General features: G+C 44.9%; 1 protein-coding gene across 4 annotated transcripts in view; it reads left to right on the plus strand.

Annotated features, from left to right (window-relative positions):
* KIF16B (kinesin family member 16B) overlaps window positions 1-23,035 on the plus strand; it is a 282,011-nt gene that overhangs the window by 201,213 nt on the left and 57,763 nt on the right. For 3 of the 4 annotated variants that reach the window (XM_043480093.1, XM_043480095.1, XM_043480094.1), the window contains one exon: window positions 8,090-8,212. The exons of the other annotated variant lie outside the window; for it this stretch is intronic. In XM_043480093.1, the coding sequence (XP_043336028.1) occupies window positions 8,090-8,212 (123 nt within the window). The remainder of the gene's footprint in view (window positions 1-8,089; window positions 8,213-23,035) is intronic. 4 annotated transcript variants of the gene reach the window in all.

The following is a 23,035-nucleotide window of genomic DNA, read 5'->3' on the forward strand; positions in this document are numbered from 1 at the left end:
GCCGATCCCTCCAGAGATTGACCCTCTGCCTCTGTCCAGGAAGCACAGCTCCCCTCCTTCCCCACCAGAGCTGACTACAAGCTGCTGAACTTGCCCTGCATTTCCAGCATTGGTTTTCCTCTCCCCCCAGGTTCTGGGGAGGGGGCGGGGAGCCGGGAGAGGCAGCACCCAGGAGACTGTGTCAGGGTCCACACTGCTGGCTGCAGCCTGGCTGGTGGTGGCCAAGTGGGGTCTTTTATCTTTTTGGAGGAAGTAGAATTCGTATGTTTTTTCCTTTTCCTGTGGAGCTTGTTTTTAACCCTTCCATGACCCCTCCCCCCGACACACAGAGGCAGCCACTCTCTCTCACACGCACATGCGTTCACACCCTTTTGCCTTATACATGAAGACTTTTGAGTCTGTGATAAAGGCATCATTAAAATTAGTTTGTTGACACAACTGAATGAACAACAACTAATTAAGTGCTAAAAAAAAAATGTTTACTGTCTGCTTGGCTGGTGGATCTTCTATCACAGAAAAAAGCTTCCAGAATGAACCAGAGGAGTCTTCTAATATCTTACCAATATTTCTCCTGATTTGAATTGAGTATTTTCTTGTGTGTTCTTTGTAAGCACAGAATGAATGATCATGAAGAGCAGGGACAGTGGAATGTAAGATGCCAGAGAAGGATAGTGTGGTTGGGAACGAAACAGTACATAAGCAGTCCGTTTTAGCAGAGTTGTACTTATTAGACAGACTTGCTCGTCCTCCTAGGTACAGAAGCAGAATTCTGCCATGTTATAAATTATGTTCTTTAATATTGTCCATAGATGGAGCGTGCAGCGACATGAGTGCTGCATATAGATCACATTATCGGTTATGACAACAGTCTGCTCTATGAGCCACGTAGCCTGAAATGAGGCTATGACTACAAAACAGAAGCAGCCTCCAGGCAATTCAGATTCCACCTGTCACTTCATTTCACCTAAGCATGCATTTTACCTTGAGATCAAATGTGGTCCTGATTTGAGGACCTGATTTACCATCATGAAGTGACCATTCAGGGTGTCAGGAGGCCGGGAGAAGCCAGTGGAGGGACGTGTGCTCCTTTATCCTCCATGGGTAAGGCTTCGATCCCAGGGCCTCTCTCTGGCTCACAGGCTCCTTTTCCGGGGTTCTGAGCCTGGGACGCTGCTGCAGCGGAGCAGGTGTGGCAGCTTCAGCGTCCAGCCTGAGGTACCATCTTCTCAGTGGTAATGAGTTTCTGTATCAGAAAAAAAAAAATAGGTTCATGCATACTTTATTATACGGCACTTGGCATTGTCATAATGTCGGCATAAACACTGAACATTGCAGAGCTTGTTACTGTGTTCTAGACAACACCTCTTTGAGTCCTTTTGAGATAGCAGTTTCATCTGAATTTGATTAAAATCCATTTTGCTCACAGCTGCCTGTTGTGCAGACTTGTGGATAGCAGGGTGAATTTATTTAGTCTTTGTTGAAAAACACTTCAAAACAGTTTGTCTACCCATTCTCGTTACTTTAAAAAAAAATGTGCATGCATCCTTTGGAGAGAATGCTTATGCCTTCCAGCAGCAGTAATTATAATAATTTTTATTTACATTCCTTTTCCTCGATGAATTAAAGTTCTGAATGATAACTAGATTAGAGCACTTTTATTAGTGCTTCTTAGATAGGCAAGTGGTCTTGTTGGGCAGACTAGTTTCTAATGGGGTCTTTTTGCTTATTGAGTTACACAGCCTGCACTACTCACTCTTTAGTTACTACTGCTTCCTTCCTTAACATACCTTTTGTGATGGATGTTATATCAGTCAGCTATTGCCAAATACCAGGCAACCCTCAACATTTTAGTGACTTCCAAAAAAGACAGCTTTTATTTCTCACTAATAGCTTGTAGTTGAACCAAGGCATCTCTCTGCTGTAGGCCAGGGTCATCTGTAACTCAGCTAGGGTTGGTCTGTACCACCTGTCTCATTTTGGGGTCTGTGTGGAAGGGGCGGTGGCCACGAAGTTGATGACAGAAGCATGAAAAGACAACCATGCATCGTGTCTGCCAACATCGCGTTGGCCAGCACAGGTCACACATCCAAGTCCAAAGCCCAGGGCAAGGAAGAGTGCACTCATTCACCAAGCAGCACGGCAAGAGTATCTCCCTCCTCTCCCTCCTCTGGCGATGAGAGAGAATTGGGACCACACACGGATGCATTCAGCCGTGTTTCCCAAGGTTCTCTTGAAGATAACTTCAGATAAAACGTATAGGACCTCTCCCTGATGGAAGTGTTGGTCTCAGTCATCAGTTGAACTTATTTCCCAATTCAGTCTTTGCTTAACCCCTCCATGGGCTGATCATCGCCTGCCTCTGAAGCAGTGTACTCACTGGGATCTGCTCTCATTGTTAGGGGCTTCCCTGGTGGCTCAGATGGTAAAGAGTCCACCTGTAATGCAGGAGACCAGTTTCAGTCCCTGGGTTGGGAAGATCCCCTGAGGAAGGGGATGGCTACCCACCCCAGTATTCTTGTCTGGAGAGTCCCATGGATGGAAGAGCCTGGCGGGCTACAGTCCCTGGGTTCACAAAGAGTCAGACATAACTGAGTGACTTTCACTTTCTCTCACTGTTAGACCGTTCTTCCCATAATCTTCCTCATTGTGACCTCCATCTGCAGTCCACCCACCGGTGGCCGCTCTGTGGCAGAATGGAGCAGGTCTGTTCCACAATTGTATTATATCAAAAGCCTTCCAAGGACACAGCGCCCTCTCTCACCTCCTCTGATTTTTCTTCTCCTACCGCTCACGTTCTTTTGCCCCCTACTGGTTCTTACATAACACAGATTCTGAACTACCAGCATCCAGTCACTTATTAAGGACCCATTCTTGTAATTAAAGCAAAAAACTCTCCTTTATAAGAAGTGAAACTGAATAATCCAGTTGGTGAGAAGGAGAGAGATTCTGTTACAAATCAGTGCTCACTTTTGTTTTCTTCTGTCATCTTGTTAAAATCACTTGTTGCTGAAGATGCGGTGGATCATTGTGGTAACAGCCCCGGCCACCCTTTATACGGTGGTTTATAGCCTACTGAGTTCTTTCCTACATACTGTTCCTTTGGAGTCCACTGTGCTCCTGTTGGGATGGGGGAATTGTCTATTTCCATTTCATGTCTGAAAGGATCACTCAATTGAGAACTGGAACTCGAGCCCAGTCCTGATTCTAGGACGTATATTCTTGCCAAAGTCATTTCCTGGTCATGGTTATTCTTGACAGTGCCTGTATACATTTTTTTCTTGATTTGTTTTTTCATAGGCATGAATGATTAATTGGAAGAACTGCTGATTTTTTTCCTGACTTTTTTCTTGGAATTCTAGACATTAAGGATTATTTCTCTTTTTGTAAGTTTTGTTTTTCAAGAATTGCCTTATGAGTTTCGCAGCAATTCCATTGTTTCTTGGTATGCTTTATATCTCCTTTTTGCTCTCTGCATTTTAGCTCTTACAGAAGAAAAGCTGGGATATAACCATTGTGGCATATAGTACAGATATCCTTGCGTGCTCCAAGTTGCTCCTTTCGTTGACAGGTTAAACAGTATACTCCACAGAAACATAGGAACATGGTGATTGAGTCCCCGCCAGTCCCCCACGTTAGTTTCTCCTGGACCTGAGAATTCAGCACAGTTTGAGGCGCTGGTTTTTGGCTCAGCAAAAATCAGCGACTGACGATGAGTGGCACTTTGCATGGGTCATTAAAGACACTACAGAACCAGGAGGAAGGTCACCTGTTATCTAGTCTTTTTTAAACCATCCATCTAATGATGGGTTATCCATTGTTAGAGACAAGGGCCATTCAACTTATCTTTGGACTAGAGAAAGATGGAAACATTTTTAATTGTTTCAAGTTGAATCGTTCATAAGATATTCAGTATTTCCAAACCTTGAGACAATGTCAATCATCTCAGATGTGGATGAAATAATCTATTTGTACTGAGAATCACAGATTCGAGTTTACCATAAGATATTCCACACGAATCTATATCTAGTACAGTTTGTTGTTTTCTGGCTAATGTATCCTTGATGATATATAGGTATATAGCAAAAAGACAGAAATACTCCTTTATTTGAAAACTCATATTTCTGTTTCCTGCTGTGAGTATTCTAAAGTCACTTTGAAATAAGACAGAGTTTGGGTTGTTTGTGCACGTCGGCCAGTTGTGAAGCCCCAGCCTTGGCAGGGGGCGTACCGGGAGCAGGTATGCCATGTGCCTTAGCACATCTGGGTCAGTGGCAGGCATGGGGCCGGCGCCAGGTCCCTGCTTGGCTCAGGGACGCTTCACCTTCTGGACAGGCGTGCCAGCATGCCTTGGCTTTCTGCCACGTTCGTAGGGTACACCTGCTCACACAGGTTGCCTTTGTGCCCTGTTTCTTGTGACAGGGCTCATACTTGAGAAGACCCTTGCCGCCTATGCCCCAGACCCCAGTTTTCAAACTGGGTGGGGGTCACAGTAGGTGCCTGATGCAGAGACCTCTAATTAAAACTGTCACTGTGGCATGTGTGGTTGAAAAAGGAAGGATTAGAAATATGTGCTATGCTGGAAACAGAGAAGGGGGAACCACTAGTTTTGTTAAATCTGATAAAAGCCAGGTTTGCCTGTATTTTAAAAGCAAAGCGTGGATATTTGGCTAAGAGATCACCCAGCCGTCCTGAGGCCTGACCTTGTCATAGTTACAGCGTATGCTGAATTCAACCATCTGGTTCGTAATTAGAGCAGTTAGGGGAGAATGCTGATGCCTCCCTGTGGGATCAGTCCACTCCGTGCCCTCTGCAATGCCGACAGCTATTCTAGTGGATGCTAATGCTTCTTCCTGTTAATTTCCTTTATTTGCTGCTTTTGAAGGAGACACAGCCTGAGTAAGGAAGAGAAGCTTATAACCTGAACATTCAAAACAGATCCTATGATCTGTCTGCTTCCTTTGGCTGAGGACCGGACTATAGTATTTCCCTGACACTGGAAAAATAGTGTATTTGTTGACACTGGACATTGTTTTGGCAAAAGCTATCAGAAGAAAATAGTTCTCTGTATCTTATTTTTAAAAGTGGTATTTCTTGTGTATAGAAATGTAATCTAAGTTACTAATTATGTACTTCTCCTTGACCTTTTATTTCTAAGTAGAGCCACGCTATGGTGCATTTAAAATTGCTTGACACATCCCATGTGTTTACCAGATCTCCTGCAAGACGAGCTTCCGCACCACAGCCTCTCATGTTTCGTTACCTCCTGGCATGTTGTGCCACTGGCTTCCCCTCCTCGGTCTAAGACTCTTCTTTGCCCCATGTAGAGAAACTGTGACTGATTCCAAAACCAGTAATTCCACAGATATTCAAAAACTCTCACAGAAAATAGGATATGATATGATGCAGCACACATTTACAATAAATCTCACGATATTCAAAATATAACTACTTTCAAATAAAAAAATAAATTTGGCAGACATTTGTGTTAACTTTCCTTCCTGCCCAACAGAAGCATAGTTTAGGAGAACGTCAGGAACCTTGCACAGTATATCCTGAGAATTCAACACTTTATATCTTGTTGATTTCAAAACATAACATCTAAAAATTCCGTTGCAGCAGTGATTCAATGGAAACACATACTCGTGCTTTTTCTCTATACTTCTGCTCAGATGTCTTTGGATTCCTGACTTATTCTTCAGTTATTCATTTCTGCAGGTGTTTATTTCTCTTTACCTGTTAATATTTAATTACTGGGAAATCAGTGAGATTGAAGTAAACTGTGGCCCCAGATGTTAGTGGGAATGCTGACAATACTTCTAGTCCTTGACATGCAAAATAATGAGAAATAGTCTCTTCTCAATGAACGGATCAGTTATTCTTCACTGTCTGGTCCCAAACAGGGCAGTGGCTTTTGTGTGCCATCTAGTAGAACCATTTCTTGAGGTACACGTGTGCATGCTGGGGTGGAAAGGGCTGTCCTAGATTTAGGTGAGTTGCCTGATAAGATTCATTTTCTCCCAGGTCACTGGTCTGTACAGTATTCATATACCTATTAAATATGAAGACAGTGATTTTTTTTCTTTAAAGGATTTATGAGCCTATGCTTCAAACAACTTTTTTTTTTCATTAGGAATTTCCACTATGGTTTTTGACACCACAGATAGCTAAAGAGAGGTGTACCATTGCAATAAAATGAATGGTTTTTATCTTGGGTAACCAGCTGTGCAGTGAAAAATTAAGATGCTCTAAAAGGCTCTGGTAACTTCATTTTGTGCCAGGATGTTTGCAGTGTCAGCTGGAGGAAAGGAGCCATCTGAGGCGAATCCCACGCCTCTGTGTCTCCCAGAGACCTGCCTTTCACACCCGTAGCAAAGCTGGGTCTTTCATGCTCTGCCTGGCTGAGGCGCCGAGGGCCCAGAGGGAGAGGGAGCTTGTTGCCCCTGGTGTCTTTTTGGTCAAATAAGTAAAGTTAATAATCGTGGAATCTTGCATCTATTTTCTGTGTGCTAAGGTGTTTATTAGCTTAGTTTATCTCAGGTGGACAGATTTACTTTAAAATGTCTTGAAAGCTACAGAGTGAGGCAAGTCAGAGAAAGACAAATATGGTATGAAATCACTTATATGTGGAATCTAAAAAATTATATAAATGAATTTGTATATAAAATAGAAACAGACTCACAGACACAGAAAACAAACTTATCATTACCTAAAGGGAAAAGATAGGATAAATTGGGAACTTGGGATTATCAGATTCCCAGCATTATACATAAAATAGACAATAAGAACTTACTCCATACTCAGAGAACTATATTCAGTAACTTGTAATAACCTATAATGAAAAAAAATCTGAAAAATATTTGTAACTGGATCACTTTGTATACCTGAAACTAAGACAATATTGTAAATCAACTCTAATTAAAGAAATAAATTACAAGAGTGGATGTGTGTGTGTGTGTGTGTGTGTAACTGAATCCCTTTGCTGGATACCTGAAACTTACACAGCTTTGTAAATCAACTTTACTCCAATAAAAAGTTAAAAATATGTAAATTAATACATAAAGGTCATGCTAGCAGCACAGTGGTGATATACACGGGCTTCCTCAGTTCACCTGAGTTTGAATCCTGGCTCTTAGCACTTCCCATTTTCCTAAACTCTTACACCTTACCCACACTCTGGGTGTTGGGCCTCTTACTTGATAATTTGGGTTAATAATGGTTCTTGCCTCATGTGGAGGATCATGAGGATTAAATGAAATGACACAGTTGAACTGGTCAACACAGTTCTAGGTGATAGTAAATATTCAATAGGTGCTAACTGTAATTACGATTTTAATGATTTTATTACTGCTGTTTCAATAATGTGTCTTTTAGTGTTTTGTAAAGCCCTCCATTGGTGTTAACAATAAGGATTATTCAGAGATCTCCTACCATTCACACTTAAGAGAATTCCTTTTGATTTTTTTTTTTAACCTCTTTGCCAAACCCGTCCTTGCCACCATCCAGACCAAAGACATTTGTCGGGAGCTCAGTTGATTGTTAATCAGATGGAGCCTAAAGAAAACACTTGGGATTGTTTTCATTGTGGTTTAAAGAGCTTTCCACACTACACTGTCTTATGAAAATGCCTGGAAGTTAAAACTAAAGCGAATGTGAATAAAATCTCCAGCTTTGGAGCTTTATGTATAGCACGCAGTCTTGTAGTCGGTGAAGAAAAACAATGTTATTCAGTGATTAAGACTTTCTGAAAAGATTCTGGCTTATACCATATATATTTTTTTAAGTCAGGATATGTAACGTGTTCTTTTTTTCCTACTCATTCCTGTAAATTGAAAGGAACATCAAAGCCAGACAACATTTGGAAGTGCCTTCGTGCTGCCTTTGTGGACTAGTATCTCTTAAGCAATGGTCTTTTGTCATGAGAGACTTAGCATTTCTCTTTCAAAGGAAACCATCATTTTTCTAAATAAACTCTGCTGGTTGGATGCTCTTTTCTTTGCTTGAAACTCTCCTCCGCCTGCCAGGGGCAGGGTATTTGCAGTGCAGTGATCTTGGTCTCTCTTTGTTCTTCCATCCAATGTGCCTTTGATAGCGGATGGTTTCCCGCTCTTTGGGAGCAAATCCAGACGACCTGAAGGACCCCATCAAAATTAGTATCCCCCGCTATGTCCTCTGCGGCCAAGGGAAGGACGAGCACTTCGAGTTTGAGGTCAAGGTAAGTGTCCCTTCGTTGCTCTCCTGGAGGCTGGAGGCGTGAGGCTCTGCAGTGCTCTTTTTTGGTAAAAGGAGATACGCTACACAGGAACATGTGGTTTTGTACAATACTGGTCTTGTCCTTCTTTAAACCAGTATGTGAAAGTCTGACCTGGAACAGGTGGAGGGAAGTTACCCCATGGAAGGTGGTGGTGGGTGGGGAGTCAGGCCGACGTGGACATTGCTGTCACCTCCCAGGCCCACAGGTGAGGTCACCAGCCACCCCGGATTGCCAGGATTTTCCTTCTTTGGGCATAGATGGTTCTATGCCTCAGGAAACTACTTGGTACCCAGGCAAACCAGGAAATCGGGCCATCCTACCATGGACTTTGGCTCAATTTTTTAAAATCTATTAGACCAATAATATTTACGTCACAGGGATGTTAAGTGCATATAAAAGGCTGACTCCAGTTTTTGGTATTCGATAAAGAATACGTTATGGCTGTTGCTATTATACCTACTGTTGTTTTCATTGTTGTTTCTGTTATTAGTGAGTATGACGCTTTCCTAATCTGTTATTTGACTTATAGGACTTTTCAGGAAGAGACGTGCCTCTTTCCTTACCTCATCCTTCCCCAGATAATGACTTCATCTTATTTCTAGTTGAGTTCCATTGACTCATACGCTTCATTAAATACTGCTAGCTGCCATCCCCTCCTCAGGGAACTGGTGGGTAATCGCACTTCCCTTTTGAGGATGAGCGAGGGTGTTGGTGCCATGGCGTCCACTAGGATCACCAGTCTGCGGGAGGGCGTTCCTAGAGGTGGTTTTGGTCACCAGAGTCTGGATGTTGAGTTCTCTAAACTTGGATTCTACTGCGGCTGACTGAGTGACCCGAAGTCTTCCCCTTCCTTGAGCTTCGGTTTCCTCACTGGTAAAATAAGGAAATCGGACATCACCAGGGCTTTCCAGATTTCTCTTTAGCGAACCCTTTGAACAGAGAATCTCGTATGAGGAGGACACTGCAGAAGCAGATAAGCATGGATCTGCTGTGGGGGGATCCTGAAGCCAGCCCACCCTCCCCCAGCACTCCCCCCACCTCCCAGATGCATCTCAGGGGAGCCCTCAGGCTCTGGGGGATCCCTCCCTTTAGACATGTGTGTTCTTGCAGTCTTCCTGGAGAAACAGTGCAAATAACTTATCTAATCAAAGTTTTTAGGTTCTTATTTCTACCTACTGATTATCCCCTCCCCACCCCCTTTTTAACAAAACTTGTGCATTAGTTTATATATTTGAGGTGTCTGTTGAGAAGGCATGCTTGTTGTGTGGCAGTGGTGGTGGCTGAACTTGGCCAGATTCTGCAGTTTCTTATTAAAATGTCCCATCCTGTCCTTAACCCAGTGCTTCTACTGCTCCTGACCTAATGCCTGATTCCTGCCCCATTTCTTTTCTCAGCCATTTGAAATTGTGTGTGTGTACAGGTCCATTTGGGGCTTCCCTGATGGCTCTGCAGTAAAGAATCTGCCTGCAATGCAGGAGGTGTGGGTTCGATCCCTGGGTTGGGAAGATCTCCTAGAGGAGGAAATGGCAACCCGCTCCAGTACTCTTGCCTGGGAAATCCTATGGACAGAGGAGCCTAGTGGGCTACAGTTCATGGGGTCACAAACCAGTTGGACACAACTTAGTGACTACAGAACAACAAAAAGTTCCATTCATACCTATGTGTTATATGTTGGATTGGCCAAAAAAGTTTGCTGTGAATTTCTCCATGTAAGGCGTATTTATATATATTATTTCTATATTTTTAAATGAGAGGGTAAAGAGTGACTTTCGCCAACTCAGAATTCTTCAAAACTCACAGCCTTGGAGGACATGTAATGATCATGGTTGGTACAGAGATTTATTTTATTGGATAAACGTGCTAATAAAGTATAATTGTTAGATTGATTTCATGCATAGAACTTAAGACATGAGTAAAGAAAATACTTAATTCTTTTTAACTGAGTTGATTTAAATGAAAATTGTAAGCAGATTACAGGCTGGCCATATGCAGATCTGGCCAAAATTGTGATGCAACTGTAAAGGCAAATCAGAGAAACCAAAGACATGAAGTGTCTGGAGCCGTTCAGACTCCTGGCTGCGCTCTCTGAGCTGATCAAAGCCCTGCTGAAAGCACGTCATTGCTCTGCTTCCTTCTGTCCCCGTCCCAGGTGCTGTCATCATTAGCACCAGGACTGGACTGTTAGCGTTTACCTGGAGAAGTCCCAGTTCTTGACAGAGGAAGGGCTGCCTCGTGCGTTCTCAGGGCGGTGGCCTGAGGGCCTCACGTCCCTGTAGGGTGCACCCTGTCCCCAGTGGTATCAGGGTCCGTTCCTAGACACACACGTGATGAGACTGTGCCGTCCCTCCCTTGGCAGGACAGACAAAAGTATCTGGGCTCCAACAGAAGCGGAGCTGTTGGAGAAGTGCTGGGGGTTGGGTACTCCCCCTCCAGGTAACCTCACCGCGCCTCATCTGTGAAATGGGGCTGAGGGAGCCTGTGGGCTGGCTTGGTCTGAGGACTGTAAGAGCTTTTGTATGTGAAAGGCTTGGAATAGGGCCGGCCGCATTCTAAGTACTGGATAAGGTGTTGAGAATGAGTGAGATTTTACTCTTGGAAATCCCTTGATGACTTTCATCTTTATGACTGTTTGGGTTTTGTTGTTGTTGTTGTTGTTTTTCTCCCTCAGTGTTCTGAGTTTGAAAATGATCTACGCTAACCGTTTCCTGGGCGTCCCAGGTAGCACTAGTGGTAAAGAACCTGCCCTGCCCAATGCAGGAGACACGAGAGACGCAGCTTCCATCCCTGGGTCAGGAAGATCCCCTGGAGGAGGAAATGGCAACCCACTCCAGTATTCTTGCCTGGAGAGTCAATGCTGAAGGAAATCAATCTTGAATATTCATTGGAGGGACTGATGCTGAAGCTCCAATACTTTGGCTACCTGATGCAAAGAGCTGACTCATTGGCAAAGATCTTGATGCTGGGAAAGACGAAGGCAGGAGAAGGGTATGACACAGGATGAGATGGTTGGATGGCATCACCGACTCAGTGGCCATGAGTTTGAGCAAGCTCCAGGAGATGGTGAAGGACAGGGAAGCCTGGTGTGCTGCAGTCCATGGGGTCGCAAAAAGTGGACACAACTGAGTGACTGAACAACAGCAACCACCATCTCCTTCCATCACTTTATTTCATGCACAGGCAATGTTTTCTACAACAAGTCGTCACATTTAGGGTAATATTTTGGCTGCTACTAAATTCTCTTGGTGAACCAATGGTTTTAAAAAGAGAAGGTTAAAAAAATACTATTTTTTGAAAAAAATCTGTGTAGTCTTAGATCTCCTTATATGTGATATAATATGTAATATTAATGTATATTTTATATCAGGCTCATTTAAGGGGCCGAGCTGACTCAGGTACAGGGCCCCCTGGTGCACGTCCCCAGTGGTTGAAGTGGCAGGTCCCCGAGAGCCCAGGAGGACACGTGTGCAGAGAGTGACAACTGCGGAGAGCTTGTCTCTCAGCTTCTCCCGCACCCTTCCCGTTCCTCCACCTCCTACGTTCCCGCCCACTCTGCTGTAGATAGAATTGATTAGTTATTTACTTTCCATATTCCTGTCCATTTTCATTTTAACCTCCAGTCCGATCACTCCAGCTCTCCAACATGGTCTGTTCATTGCCAAACAAAGCAGTCGTGATCCTTGTTAAAGGAATGTTTGAGGTTGGCTGCAGGGCGGGGGACCTGTGGGCAGAGAAGGGGCCAGAATGCTCACTTTCTGGTCCACAGTGCGTCCTGAGGAACTTTCCATCACTGAGCTTTAAAATGAGAAAAAAAAAAAAAGAGTTTTTAATTCAAAAGGACGTTTATGTCTTCTTTATTTGGGGGATTAAAAACAACTTTCTTTTATAAACTAACTGTGAGAATGGATATGTATAAGGTTTTGGGGTCTTGGTCAAATTTAATTTTTAAAATCAACTTCATTTAGGCATTATTTACACCCAGTGAATTACACCATTTTAAGTATAGTTTGATGAGCTGTGACATGTGTGTACACCCAAATCAAGCAGCCCAATCAAGATTTAGAAGTTTTCATTCACTCTAGAAACTTTCTAATGCTGCAGGCAAACCCTGATCTGCTCTCGGTAATTATAGCTTCCTCAGGTCTGTTGTGTGTGGAGGGGATGGGACCAGGAGACATTGACTCTCTTGCGTCTGGCTGCTTCCTCTCACATGCCCTTTAGAGATGCATCTGTACAGTGAAGTGTAGCAGTGGTTTGTTTCTTGTTCTTGCTTAGCAGCATCCCGCTGTGTGGCTGCATCACAGTTGCTGGGTCAGGGTCTGTTCTGACGTTCTCATCTGACGGGACAGGAAGCTGTCATCTCCATGTCACACCCCCCCACCCCACCCCACCCTTATTTCATTGACCCTGGAGGACTCATGCCTGGAAAGCCCTGGGTGAAGACGTCCTTGGGTGAAGTCATACCTGCCAGTGTCTCCCAGCAGCACGTCCTTCTGGAGCTGTGTATGCATGTATGTGGAGAGGTGTACGTCCCGCCAGCTGACGTCAGCGGCAGACAGGCTGCGGGCGTGCAGCCTGGCTCCTCTTGGCAAAGAGCACATGGTGTGCTGCATTCCATTGAATGTGGCGGGCTGATCAGCTGAACGTAGTAGGTTGGTGCAAATGTAATTGCGGTTTCGGACTGTGAACTTTTATTTCAACGAGTCTCAAGCACATCTTCACTAATCAAAATAGGAATGATTAGGCAGCACATTTTGGCCAGTGAGAAATAAGTTTGTTCATTCCTGTAGCATAAAAATCCATGCCTCGGGATTCGATGGACTCTTGGAAAGCATTTTCTGCCTCCGGCTGGTTGTGGAAGTGCTTTCCCTACAGAAAGTTGTTGAGATGCTTAAAGAAGTGACAGTTGATTGGCGAGAGGTCAGGTGAATGTGGTGGATGAGGCAAAACTTCGTAGCCCAATTTGTTCAACTTTTGAAGCATTGGTTGTGTGACGTGAGGTCAGGGTGTTGTGGTGGAGAAGAATTGGGCCCTTTCTGTTGACCAGTACTGGCTGCAGGTGTTGGCGGTTTTGGTGCATCTCATCGATTCGCTGAGCATACTTCTCAGAGGTAATGGTTTTGCTGGGATTCAGAAAGCTCTAGTGGATCAGACCAGCAGCAGACCACCAGACAGTGACCATGACCTTTTTTGGGTGCAAGTTGGGCTTTGGGAACTGCTTTGGAGCTGCTTCTTGGCCCAACCACTGAGCTGGTTGTCACCAGTTGTCGTATAAAATCCACTTTTATTGATTTTTGTCAGCTGACGAGGCCTCCACTTACCGAGCTTTTATACCTTGGCAGTTTGCTTCAAATGCTGCGTGACCATAGAATGGTCAGTGTTGATTTCCTCAGCAACTTCTGCTGTAGTTGTAAGAGGATCAGCTTCAATGATGGCTCTCAACTGGTCATGTCAACTTCTGATGGCTGGCTGCTGCGCTCCTCATCATCAAGGCTCTCGTGTCCTTTGTAAAACTTCTTTAACCACCACCACACTGTATGTTCGTTAGCAGTTCCTGGGCCAGATGCGTTGTTGATGTTGCGAGTTGTCTCTGGGGCTTTACAACCCATATTGAACTCAAATAAGAAAATTGCTCATATTTGCTTTTTGTCTAGCGTCATTTCCATAGTCTAAAATAAATATAAAATACACGGCAAGTAATAAGTCATTGGCAAAAAAGTGAGAAATACACATTAAAATGATGTATAGCATTACCACATTTATTTAAGAATGTATCCCAGTATCAAACAGCAGAGTTCAACAGTGCAAAACTGCAATTACTTTTGTACCAACCTAATACCTGTACAGTCTGTGATGGCACGAAGCTGCAGCGGTCACAAGTTCCTCCACTACCTGGACCACAGCAGGTCAACTTAAAACTCCTCCTTCCACTGCTTTTCAGTGGTTGACACGTGAAATCAGTTACCCTGTGTTATACTTGCCATCCTCAGTTAGCTAGGACCAGACTGGGTAGAATTTAATTTTTCAGTTGCATTTCAGCACGACGCAGAATCCGTGGTTATGGCTAAGAGAGGTGGTCATACCCTTGCGTTACAGAAACAAGCCAAGGTTTCCACCGTAGTTTTAAATTCCCTACCTTTTAACTTACATGTTAACATGATAATATAAAGAAATGACCTAACACTGGTATTTAAAAAAAAAAACAACAACTTGGTTTCCAGAGGGTTTTTATTCCTGGAAAACTGGAAATAACCTTTACGAGAGACTGTGGTCCTGTTTCCCTTGGAGAGTGCGTCGTCGACTCCAGGACCCCACACCCCGCCCCACTCAGCCCCTTAACCTGCTCTGCTGCTGGCCATAGCAGGTGTCACAGCCACACTCCCACTTTCTTTTCCCCTTCGTTCTGGTGTTTAGCGCCGGTCTCCCCCCCGGCAGGTGTCCGCTCCATGGACCCTCATCAGCCTGTGCAGCCCTGAGGCTCCAGCGCTTCCCCAGGGCCTGGCTGGGAAAGGGCCCCCTGCGGATGACTGTCACATGGCCCACCCAAGCCGGCCCAAAGTGCACATGATCACAGCTCAGCACTTTCTATCTCTGCCATTCTTATTGTTCCATCACGTGGATTTCCTCCATCTTCGGCCCGCCTCATAGGTGATGGGCCTGCATTTAGCACGTCTTAAGAATTCTGTTATTTCTCACATGCTGCTTGCTTACTCAGCTGTTCTGACACATTCTGTGCGATTTGCCTGCATCTCACAAGCCTCTCACTCTCATCTCCTGGCTGTGCTCAGCCCCTGTCGGGCTCCGTCCATCCCCTGGAAGTGAATGTGCCCAGGTGGTGTGTGGGCCCCTACTTTGCTCCCTGTTTCTACACTCACAGGGCCTCTTGGAGTTTCCTTCCTGTCTGATCCCTGCAGGCAACTGAGTCTGCAGTCTTGCTTCAGGTTTGGACACTAACATCTATCAGGCACCTGCTTCGTCCCAGGCACTTTGAAGACACATCCCCAGCTGTGGAAAATGTACCAGGAAGGGGGTGCTATTTACATTCGATGAGCTAGAAAACTCTTAAGTGGCTTGCCCGAGGCCACATAGCTACTATGTAGAGTGCTGCGTCACTTCAGTCATGGCCCGCCCTTTGTGGCCCCATGGACTAGCCTGCCAGGCTCCTCTGTCCGTGGGGTTTTCCAGGCAGGAATACTGGAGTGGGTTGTCATTCCCTTTCCCGCCCAGGGATCAAACCCGAGTCACTTAAGTCTCCTCTTTGGCAGGCGGGTTCTTTACCACTAGCACCAGCTAGGAACCCCATAACTAAGTAGATGAGGTACCGAATGCCCATGGAATCAAAGTCAGCCATTCAGGTTCCTTTGCTTACTCATCTTCATGGACCTTCTCAACGTCATTACTTCCTGCACTTTTTGGAAGTTGAGGCCACATCTTAGTGTTGCCCTCACATAGTGAGTGACCATTTCCACATCCTCATTTGTTTTCAAGTGTTGCCATTATTTCTGTGTGTACTTTAACTTTTATCGTGAGTTCTAGGCCAGGTCACATGCACTCTGAATTGGGGCTGTTAAAGTTTTGACAGACTTGGAGAATTTGATAGTGGATAGATCTGCCAGGAGAAATGCCCAGAAAATGTGCAGTTTGGGAGCTGAAGAAAATCACATTTAGAGTCAGGGAAATGTCTCTTTATTTGGCAGAACAGAAATAAGAGCCATTCTGGCCTGTTAGATAAACTATGCGCACATACATCTTCTAGAAACATCCCCAACTTGGTAGAATATAAATGTTGAGAAGGATTTGTGTGTTGGCATCTGAATCTCTGCTTATTAGTAACTGATAGATGGTCTCCCCCATGTGTATTCGCCGAGTTGAGATGGATGGGTGGTCGCACGAGCTGTGGTTCATCTAGATTCAAATAGTTAGTGTGTGGACTATTTTCAAACACAAATATCAAGTGGAAGAAATAACATTAGGACTTAAAAGAATCATATATTATCCTAAATTTTTTTTTTAAGCATGCCTCCCATCTCTTTGAGAATGTTGTCTTTCACTAAAAAAAAAAAAGACTAAACATCTTTCCTGTCCCCTATTTTAATACAAAACAACTCATCTTTCATGTTTTTACTTGGGCAGTTGTTTATCTTCACCAAGGCAATACTGCATGCATGAGAAATGATGAAGAAGAGATGAGATTGATTCATAAGCCCAGAGGAAAAGCAGTTATCACCTTGTGATCCTACCTTGGATTTCCATTTCAAATTTGTTTTTGTGCTATAAGAATCTATTAATATTTCTTCATTTCAGAATTTGGGGAGTTTTACATCTCTTCCTAGAATAAAATTTGTTTTAAAAGAAATCACAAAATGGTTTGAACTCCCTTTTTGCAGTTGCCCTCCACGGGTGCTCTGGCCTTTCAATATGTGTAATAAAAGGGTTTTTTCAGTAAGGTGATCCTGGGCGCAGCAATTACTGTGTACTGAGTACCCCAACACTCTGCTAGTTGCTTCACTTTTTTTAGTTCAGTTATAGGTTAGGTGTTAGCTATAGGTTAGGAGTCCATTTTACAGATGGAAAAACTAAGGCTGGAGGAGTTGCATAATTTCGCCAGAGTCACGCAGCTAATTAGTGACTGGGCTGCAGTCAGGATCCAGGTCTGCTTAGTCCAGAGCCTTTCATTTTCCATTCTCCAGTGATGACTGCTGGATAATTTGCATTTGGTGCTTTGCCTCTGAATATCTGAGTAATTTGAAGGAAAATTGCTTAGGCTGTCATTCTCCCAATTTACCACAACTTTAAGGTGGAACAGTCCTGCCTGTTCCTCACCTGTTTCAGAGGTGTTAGGGAAGGGAGAAGTACTCCTTAGTAATGATCTTGGATTTGAAAGGCATCCATCTCGTCAGAATATTTGAATCTTTTGACATTCTTTCAAATTTACCTTCAAATTACCGTATAAAGTGTATTGAGATAAATGGTATTATCCTTATTTTGAAGGTGCATTCCTTCTGGTTATTGCAGAAGGCTGAGGTTTGGGCCAGCTCCAAAGCCTTGTTTGATTTTGCACATCCTGCCGTGCAGAGTGTTCTGTAACCAGCAGTGGGCTGCCAGGCTCCTGTCTGTCTGGCTCACTGGGTTCAGACCAGGTCCGGGAGCCAGAGGCTCCGAGGCACCTTCTTTACTTGCTGGTGATGCATCTACACAGGGGATGTCTGGGGCGCTTCCCGCATCATAAGGCAGAGTGATGTTATATCTGCGTGGCTTTCTGGAATCTTCATTCTCTAAGCGCCCCATAGCCTCCTTTCCACGTTTTCAGCAGGCGGGGGTAAATCTAGGGTTGGACCTTAGACCTCCATCTCCCCACACACTGCGCTGTCTCTAAGACCATCTCCTCCTGCCAGGGCCCGTCATGTTCCCACAGGTGCAGAGGAGATGGGATTTCTATAGTTAGTGGAGCTCCGGTTCAAGTTCACAGAGACACTGCATGGAGGGGATGTGAGCTCAGCTCAGGAACTCACGATGTGGTTAGAGGACACGGTTCAGATGGCACCCATCCCTCCGCCTCCAGGACCTCCAGGACAGTCGCTGACACAGTGTCTTTTCCTTCGTGTCCACTGGGCTGAGAGCTCACCACTCCTTTGGGTCCCTAGAAAGAAAAGTACGTCAGCTTTGCTGCAGTTTCCCCAGGGAGCCAGAGGAGGAAGAACGTTGCACATCTCAGAGCAAATAACAGAGAATACCCCTTTAGACAGTTAGGTTCTCCCCAAATACCAGCATCCCCCCTTTCCTAGATGGCCCCTGGGAGCTCCAGCTGCTGCCCCCCACACCCCCCGCTAAGGGTGGGGGGGGGGTGTCAGCTCCAACCCCCTGCCTTGGCTTGTATCCCCACGCCTGCATATCCAGGGACATGATGTTCAGAAACAAAAGTCTCCTCACTTAATAGAAGCCACCCTTTAAAGGCAGTTCAGAGACCACCTCTTGTTTCTTGATGTGTTGGTTTTAGTTCTTTCTCAGCTACCTGTGCCCATTCTTACTCCCAAATCATTTATCACTAAACCGAGGCTCCTCTCTCCAAAGGAATCTGGTGAATGACATTTTGTTTTAATTTTATGATTCTTTACTTTCTTATCGCCTCTAGCACCTGTTGTCCAAAAGCTTTAGACGTCTATAGGTAAATCAGAGAAGGCCTGAGCTGCAGATCATTCTACTGCCCACAGTTCAACATAGAAAAAGGGAATGGGGAAATCACAGAAAAGTGTGTAACAAAGAGACTCTGGGCTCCACTGTCTTTATTATTCACCCACTTCTTATTTAAGAAGTATTTATTTGGTACCTGTAACACCTTTTTTTTTTTTTAAGACTGTACTAGAAGTATCAAGACATTGAGGAACAGAAGAGCTGAATAATCAGTTCACATCCTCTAAGGTCAGTGAAGTGGGAGAAAGAAGAGAACAGAACAGGGAGGCTCGTGATGGGCACCCAGGAAGACTTAGGTTTTCTGTTCGCACGTGGGAGTGAGAGGGAAGCAGGGCGCTGGGACAAGCCCACGCGCAGATGGGCTCAGATGATGCTTTGGTAACAGGAAGTAATACTGCTTGAGGTCGGCGCTGGGGGGGGGTAGCTGCTTTCAGGCAGAAGCCTAGGAGGCTGATGAAGGGAAGCTGAAGGGAGGGGGAAAGACGGTAGCAACAGCATCTTTCTTAGATGGGTGAAGCGACTGCTCAGAAGCTGGGCTTGGGTGACCCTAGTCATCTCAGTAAAATATCACCGTCTGTGAGAATTGAAAATGTAGAGCGTTTAGAAATTCTCATCACAGAAAGTGTAATTTAGAAGGATTTCCATGTAGGAGTGCCTGCAGACTTAAGATGTGAAAGTTGCTCAGTCGTGTCCGACTCTTTGGGACCCTGCGGACTGTACTCCAGGGAATTCTCCAGGACAGAATACTGAAGTGGGGAGCCTTTCCCGTCTCCACGGGATCTTCCCAACCAAGGGGTCGAACCCAGGTCTCCCACACAGCAGGCGAATGGTCTACCAGCTGAGCCACAGGGGGGCCCAGGAGTACTGGAGTTAAGACAGTGCACGTTTAGTGTCAGCGTTTCCTGCCTTTCCGTGGAGGGGCTGTGGGGCTGTCTGCTGCAGTGCTGGGCAGCACACAGGAGAGAGGGGGTTACTCTGCTGGGGCCCCACCAGAAGGTCTAGGGAGCCAGAAAGTTCGGGGCAGGGAGAGTGACCTGCAGTTCGCCCTGGGCTCCCGGTGAGTGAGCAGAGGAGAAGGGCTGGGAGACCGTGAGAGGCTGGGGCATCACAGCAGAGGCAGATACCGGATGCAGCACATGCAGGTTGAGCATCCCCACTGGAAATCCCAGCGCGCTGGGCCGTGGGTTCTCAGAAAGCCTAGGCCATCCTAGAGGTGGACCAGGGTGAGGAGGACCCCGTGGCCAACTGTGATTAATGGGCAGCTGGCTTCCTCCCGCCTCCTGGGCAGTTCCATTTGGTGTTTGGAGAGAATTTAATTAATGTATTAATGCTTGCTGTTATACAGATTCAGATATTTGTAATATGTTCATGTTTCCTCGAGCATGGTCATAGTTATGTTACTGCGTAAGACTCTATTTTTCAGAAATCTGACAAAACTTGTTTTAGTATATATTAGGGTGGTGGTAGACCATTTCCTGTGAACTGTTATTGAATACAAGGAATACAAGGAATTTTGTATATACTTGATGCAGCTCCTCCAAACATTGTTTAAAGATAAACATTGCTGAGGAGACCTCTGTGAGTAACTGCTTATTTACTTGGGGCCAGTTAGAGTATTTTTCTTTGAATGAAAAACTGTTGATTCTCCTCTTACACAAGCAAATATATACTGATGACAGGTCCTGAAATTGACAGTCCTTAAACCAGCAAAATATGTATATAACATAAATTTGTGGAAAGCACTCAATTGAGAATTGTTCATAAGTGAACACAGTTCATCTTGTGGACACATTTATGGTGTTTAAGTTGCGCTTGATCATTTTATGGCCCAGAAAAGATGGATTTGTATCTGCAGACCTGTTCAGTGAGAGAGAAGTAATGAATTGGCTCCTCCAAGGCACGCAGCGTCGATGCCCAGCGTTCTCAGCGTGGCAGAGAATAGTTGCTTGTTTTGACCTGATGTGTTTGGGTGTGCTGATCTTCTGTCCCTCCTCTCTGCAGCAGCACCTCATCCCAGGCCCAGTTTTAATTTGGGGCAAAATAGGACTTTAATGGCTGTTTCTCCTTTCTGCTGGGTTTCCCTAAATTTCATATGCGCTGTTTCCCCAGCTCTAGGCATGAAGGTGTCCCCATCACAGAAAAGGGATTTGACCATTTTCCTACGGGGAGCTGACCACCGTTTCTGTGGTGCTCACAGTGGTCTTCACTCATTGTCACTGTCCACATCTTGTTTACATGTTGATAGATAAGGGGGAGATTTAAGTGTTTTATGTACAGAGCAGGAAGCTTGAACCTTTGTAATCCCTGTGTTTAACTTGGATTCAGGTGAAAACCTCAAGGGTAAAGAATTTAGAAATCTCTGTATGCCTCGGTATAAACTTGGATTATAAATATATCGAGAATGCACCCTCGTCTCAGTACAGAGAAAACAAACAAAAAGATACTATCATGTGACTAATGAAAATAGTCTGATTCAGAGAAACCTCAGAGAAGCCACAGGAGAGAGTTAATGGAGCCAAGATAGTGGAGCCCTACCTTCTTCAAAAAGCAGAATAACCGTAAGGACATCACACAGAAAACCACCAGCATCTAAGGTGGTGCCAACACATAGTAGTAGCTCAATAAATTTATTCTTCAGTGAGAGCCCTTCCATCGCTACTCCAGCTACCACCGAAGGCCCATTCTCTTAGAGGGCTTACATTTGTAGGGCAGAGAGACAGATGTCGATATAATTACTGTTGGTTATATAAATTGATGAGGCAAAGATTAATTCTGCAGTTAATGTCCTGTGACATGTGCTCTGATCAGGGTGTGAGTGAGTGTCTTCCTCAGTCTCCTCCCAGCCCCACACCCCACCATGGCAGCACCCCCTCGCGTTGTGAGCCCTGGGGGCTGATATCAGAAGCAGGAGGACGGGCATCGCGTGCTTTTGGTCGGGGGGCTCTCCCGGGGATTTTACGTCCTCTTGCTGTCCTGTCGTCTTGTGCCCAAACACCCTGATTCTGCTGCCCGGGGAATCATTCATCCATGCCTGTCCTCCTGAGGATCTGGTACATGCAAGGTGTTAGAGAAACTGCTGTCCCTTATAAAGCCTTGTTCTGGGGCCACTGTGGAAGGAGGAATGAAACCCAAATTAGGAGGTATATTTGAAGTAGCTGTTTCATTAGTTAGAGGTTTCAAAATGCAGTCCGACTTGATGAGCTGTGAAGTCAATGAGAAGGAAGAGGGTGCAGGCCAGAGTCACGCAAGCTGCTGTCCAGTTCCCCACGTCCACATCCAAATCCCGGTTGTGCTTAAGGCCGTCTCTCCCGCCGGAGAGACGGAGACGGGCCCTGCTGACTCGTTGCTGCTGAGCCCGAGGCTCTGCCCTCCAGCCCTTCCTCAGGATGCTCACGCTGCATCAGGTACTTTTCTAAGGCGCGGTAAAGAGCAGCTAGAAATCCCAGCTCTCCTGGGGCTCACTCCAGCAGGCAAGAGAGCCAGAAACGAGACGTCCAAGTAAGCAAATAGAGGCACATCTCGTTTTATTGCCCTTCCTAGATACTGAGGGGTTTTTTGTTTTGTTCTGTTACATGGAAGGTTTGTGGCAACTTTTAAGTCATCTGATGAAGGTTAGCATTTTTCAGCAGTATTTATAATTAAGGTATGAACATTGTTTTCTTAGACGTAACATATTACACACACATTTAATAGACTGCAGTGTAACATAAATGTAACTTTAATATGTACTGAGAAACTAAAAATTTGTGTGACTCACTTTTTTTAAACTGGAATATAATTGCTTTACAATGTGGTGCTAGTTTCTCAGCTGTGTGCATATATGTTCATCCCCTTCCTCTTGGACCTGCCCCCCACCCACCCCGTTCCCACCCCTCCAGGCCATCACAGAGCTCCGAGCTGGGCTCCGTGTGCCGTGTACACGGCAGCTTCCCACTCGCTGTCTGTTTTACTCGTGGTAGTGTAAATATGTCAGTGCTACTCACCCAACTTGTCCCCCCTTCCCCTCCCCACTCCCATGTCCCCAAGTCTGTTCTCTGTCTCTAATTCCTGCCCTGCAAATAGGTTCATCTGTCCCATTTTTGTACATTCCATATATATGCATTAATGTATGTTTTTTGGTTTTCTCTTTCTGACTTACTTCACTCTGTATAACAGACTCGAGGTCCATCCATGTTTCTATAAATGACCCAACTTCGTTCGTTTTTATGGCTGAGTAATATTCCATTGTGCATTTGTACCGCATCTTCTTTATACATTCATCTGTTGACGGGTATTTAGGTTGCTTCCACGTCCTGGCTGTTGTAAGTAGTGTTGCAATGAACATTGGTGTATTCTTGAATTATGGTTTTCTCAGAGTATATGCCCAGGTATGGGACTGCTGGATCATATGGTAGTTCTATTTTTAGTCTTTTAAGGTACCTCCATACCGTTCTCCATAGTGGCTGCAGTAATTTACCTTCCCACAAATAGTCCAAGAGGGTTTCCTTTTCCTCATACTCTCTCCAGCATTTTTTGTTTGTAGATTTTTGGTGATGGCCATTCTGACCAGTGTGAGGTGATAACCTCACGGTAGTTTTGATTTGCATTTCTCTAAAA

Source organism: Cervus canadensis, chromosome 10 (genome assembly GCF_019320065.1).
Source record: "Cervus canadensis isolate Bull #8, Minnesota chromosome 10, ASM1932006v1, whole genome shotgun sequence".
NCBI lineage: Eukaryota > Metazoa > Chordata > Mammalia > Artiodactyla > Cervidae > Cervus > Cervus canadensis.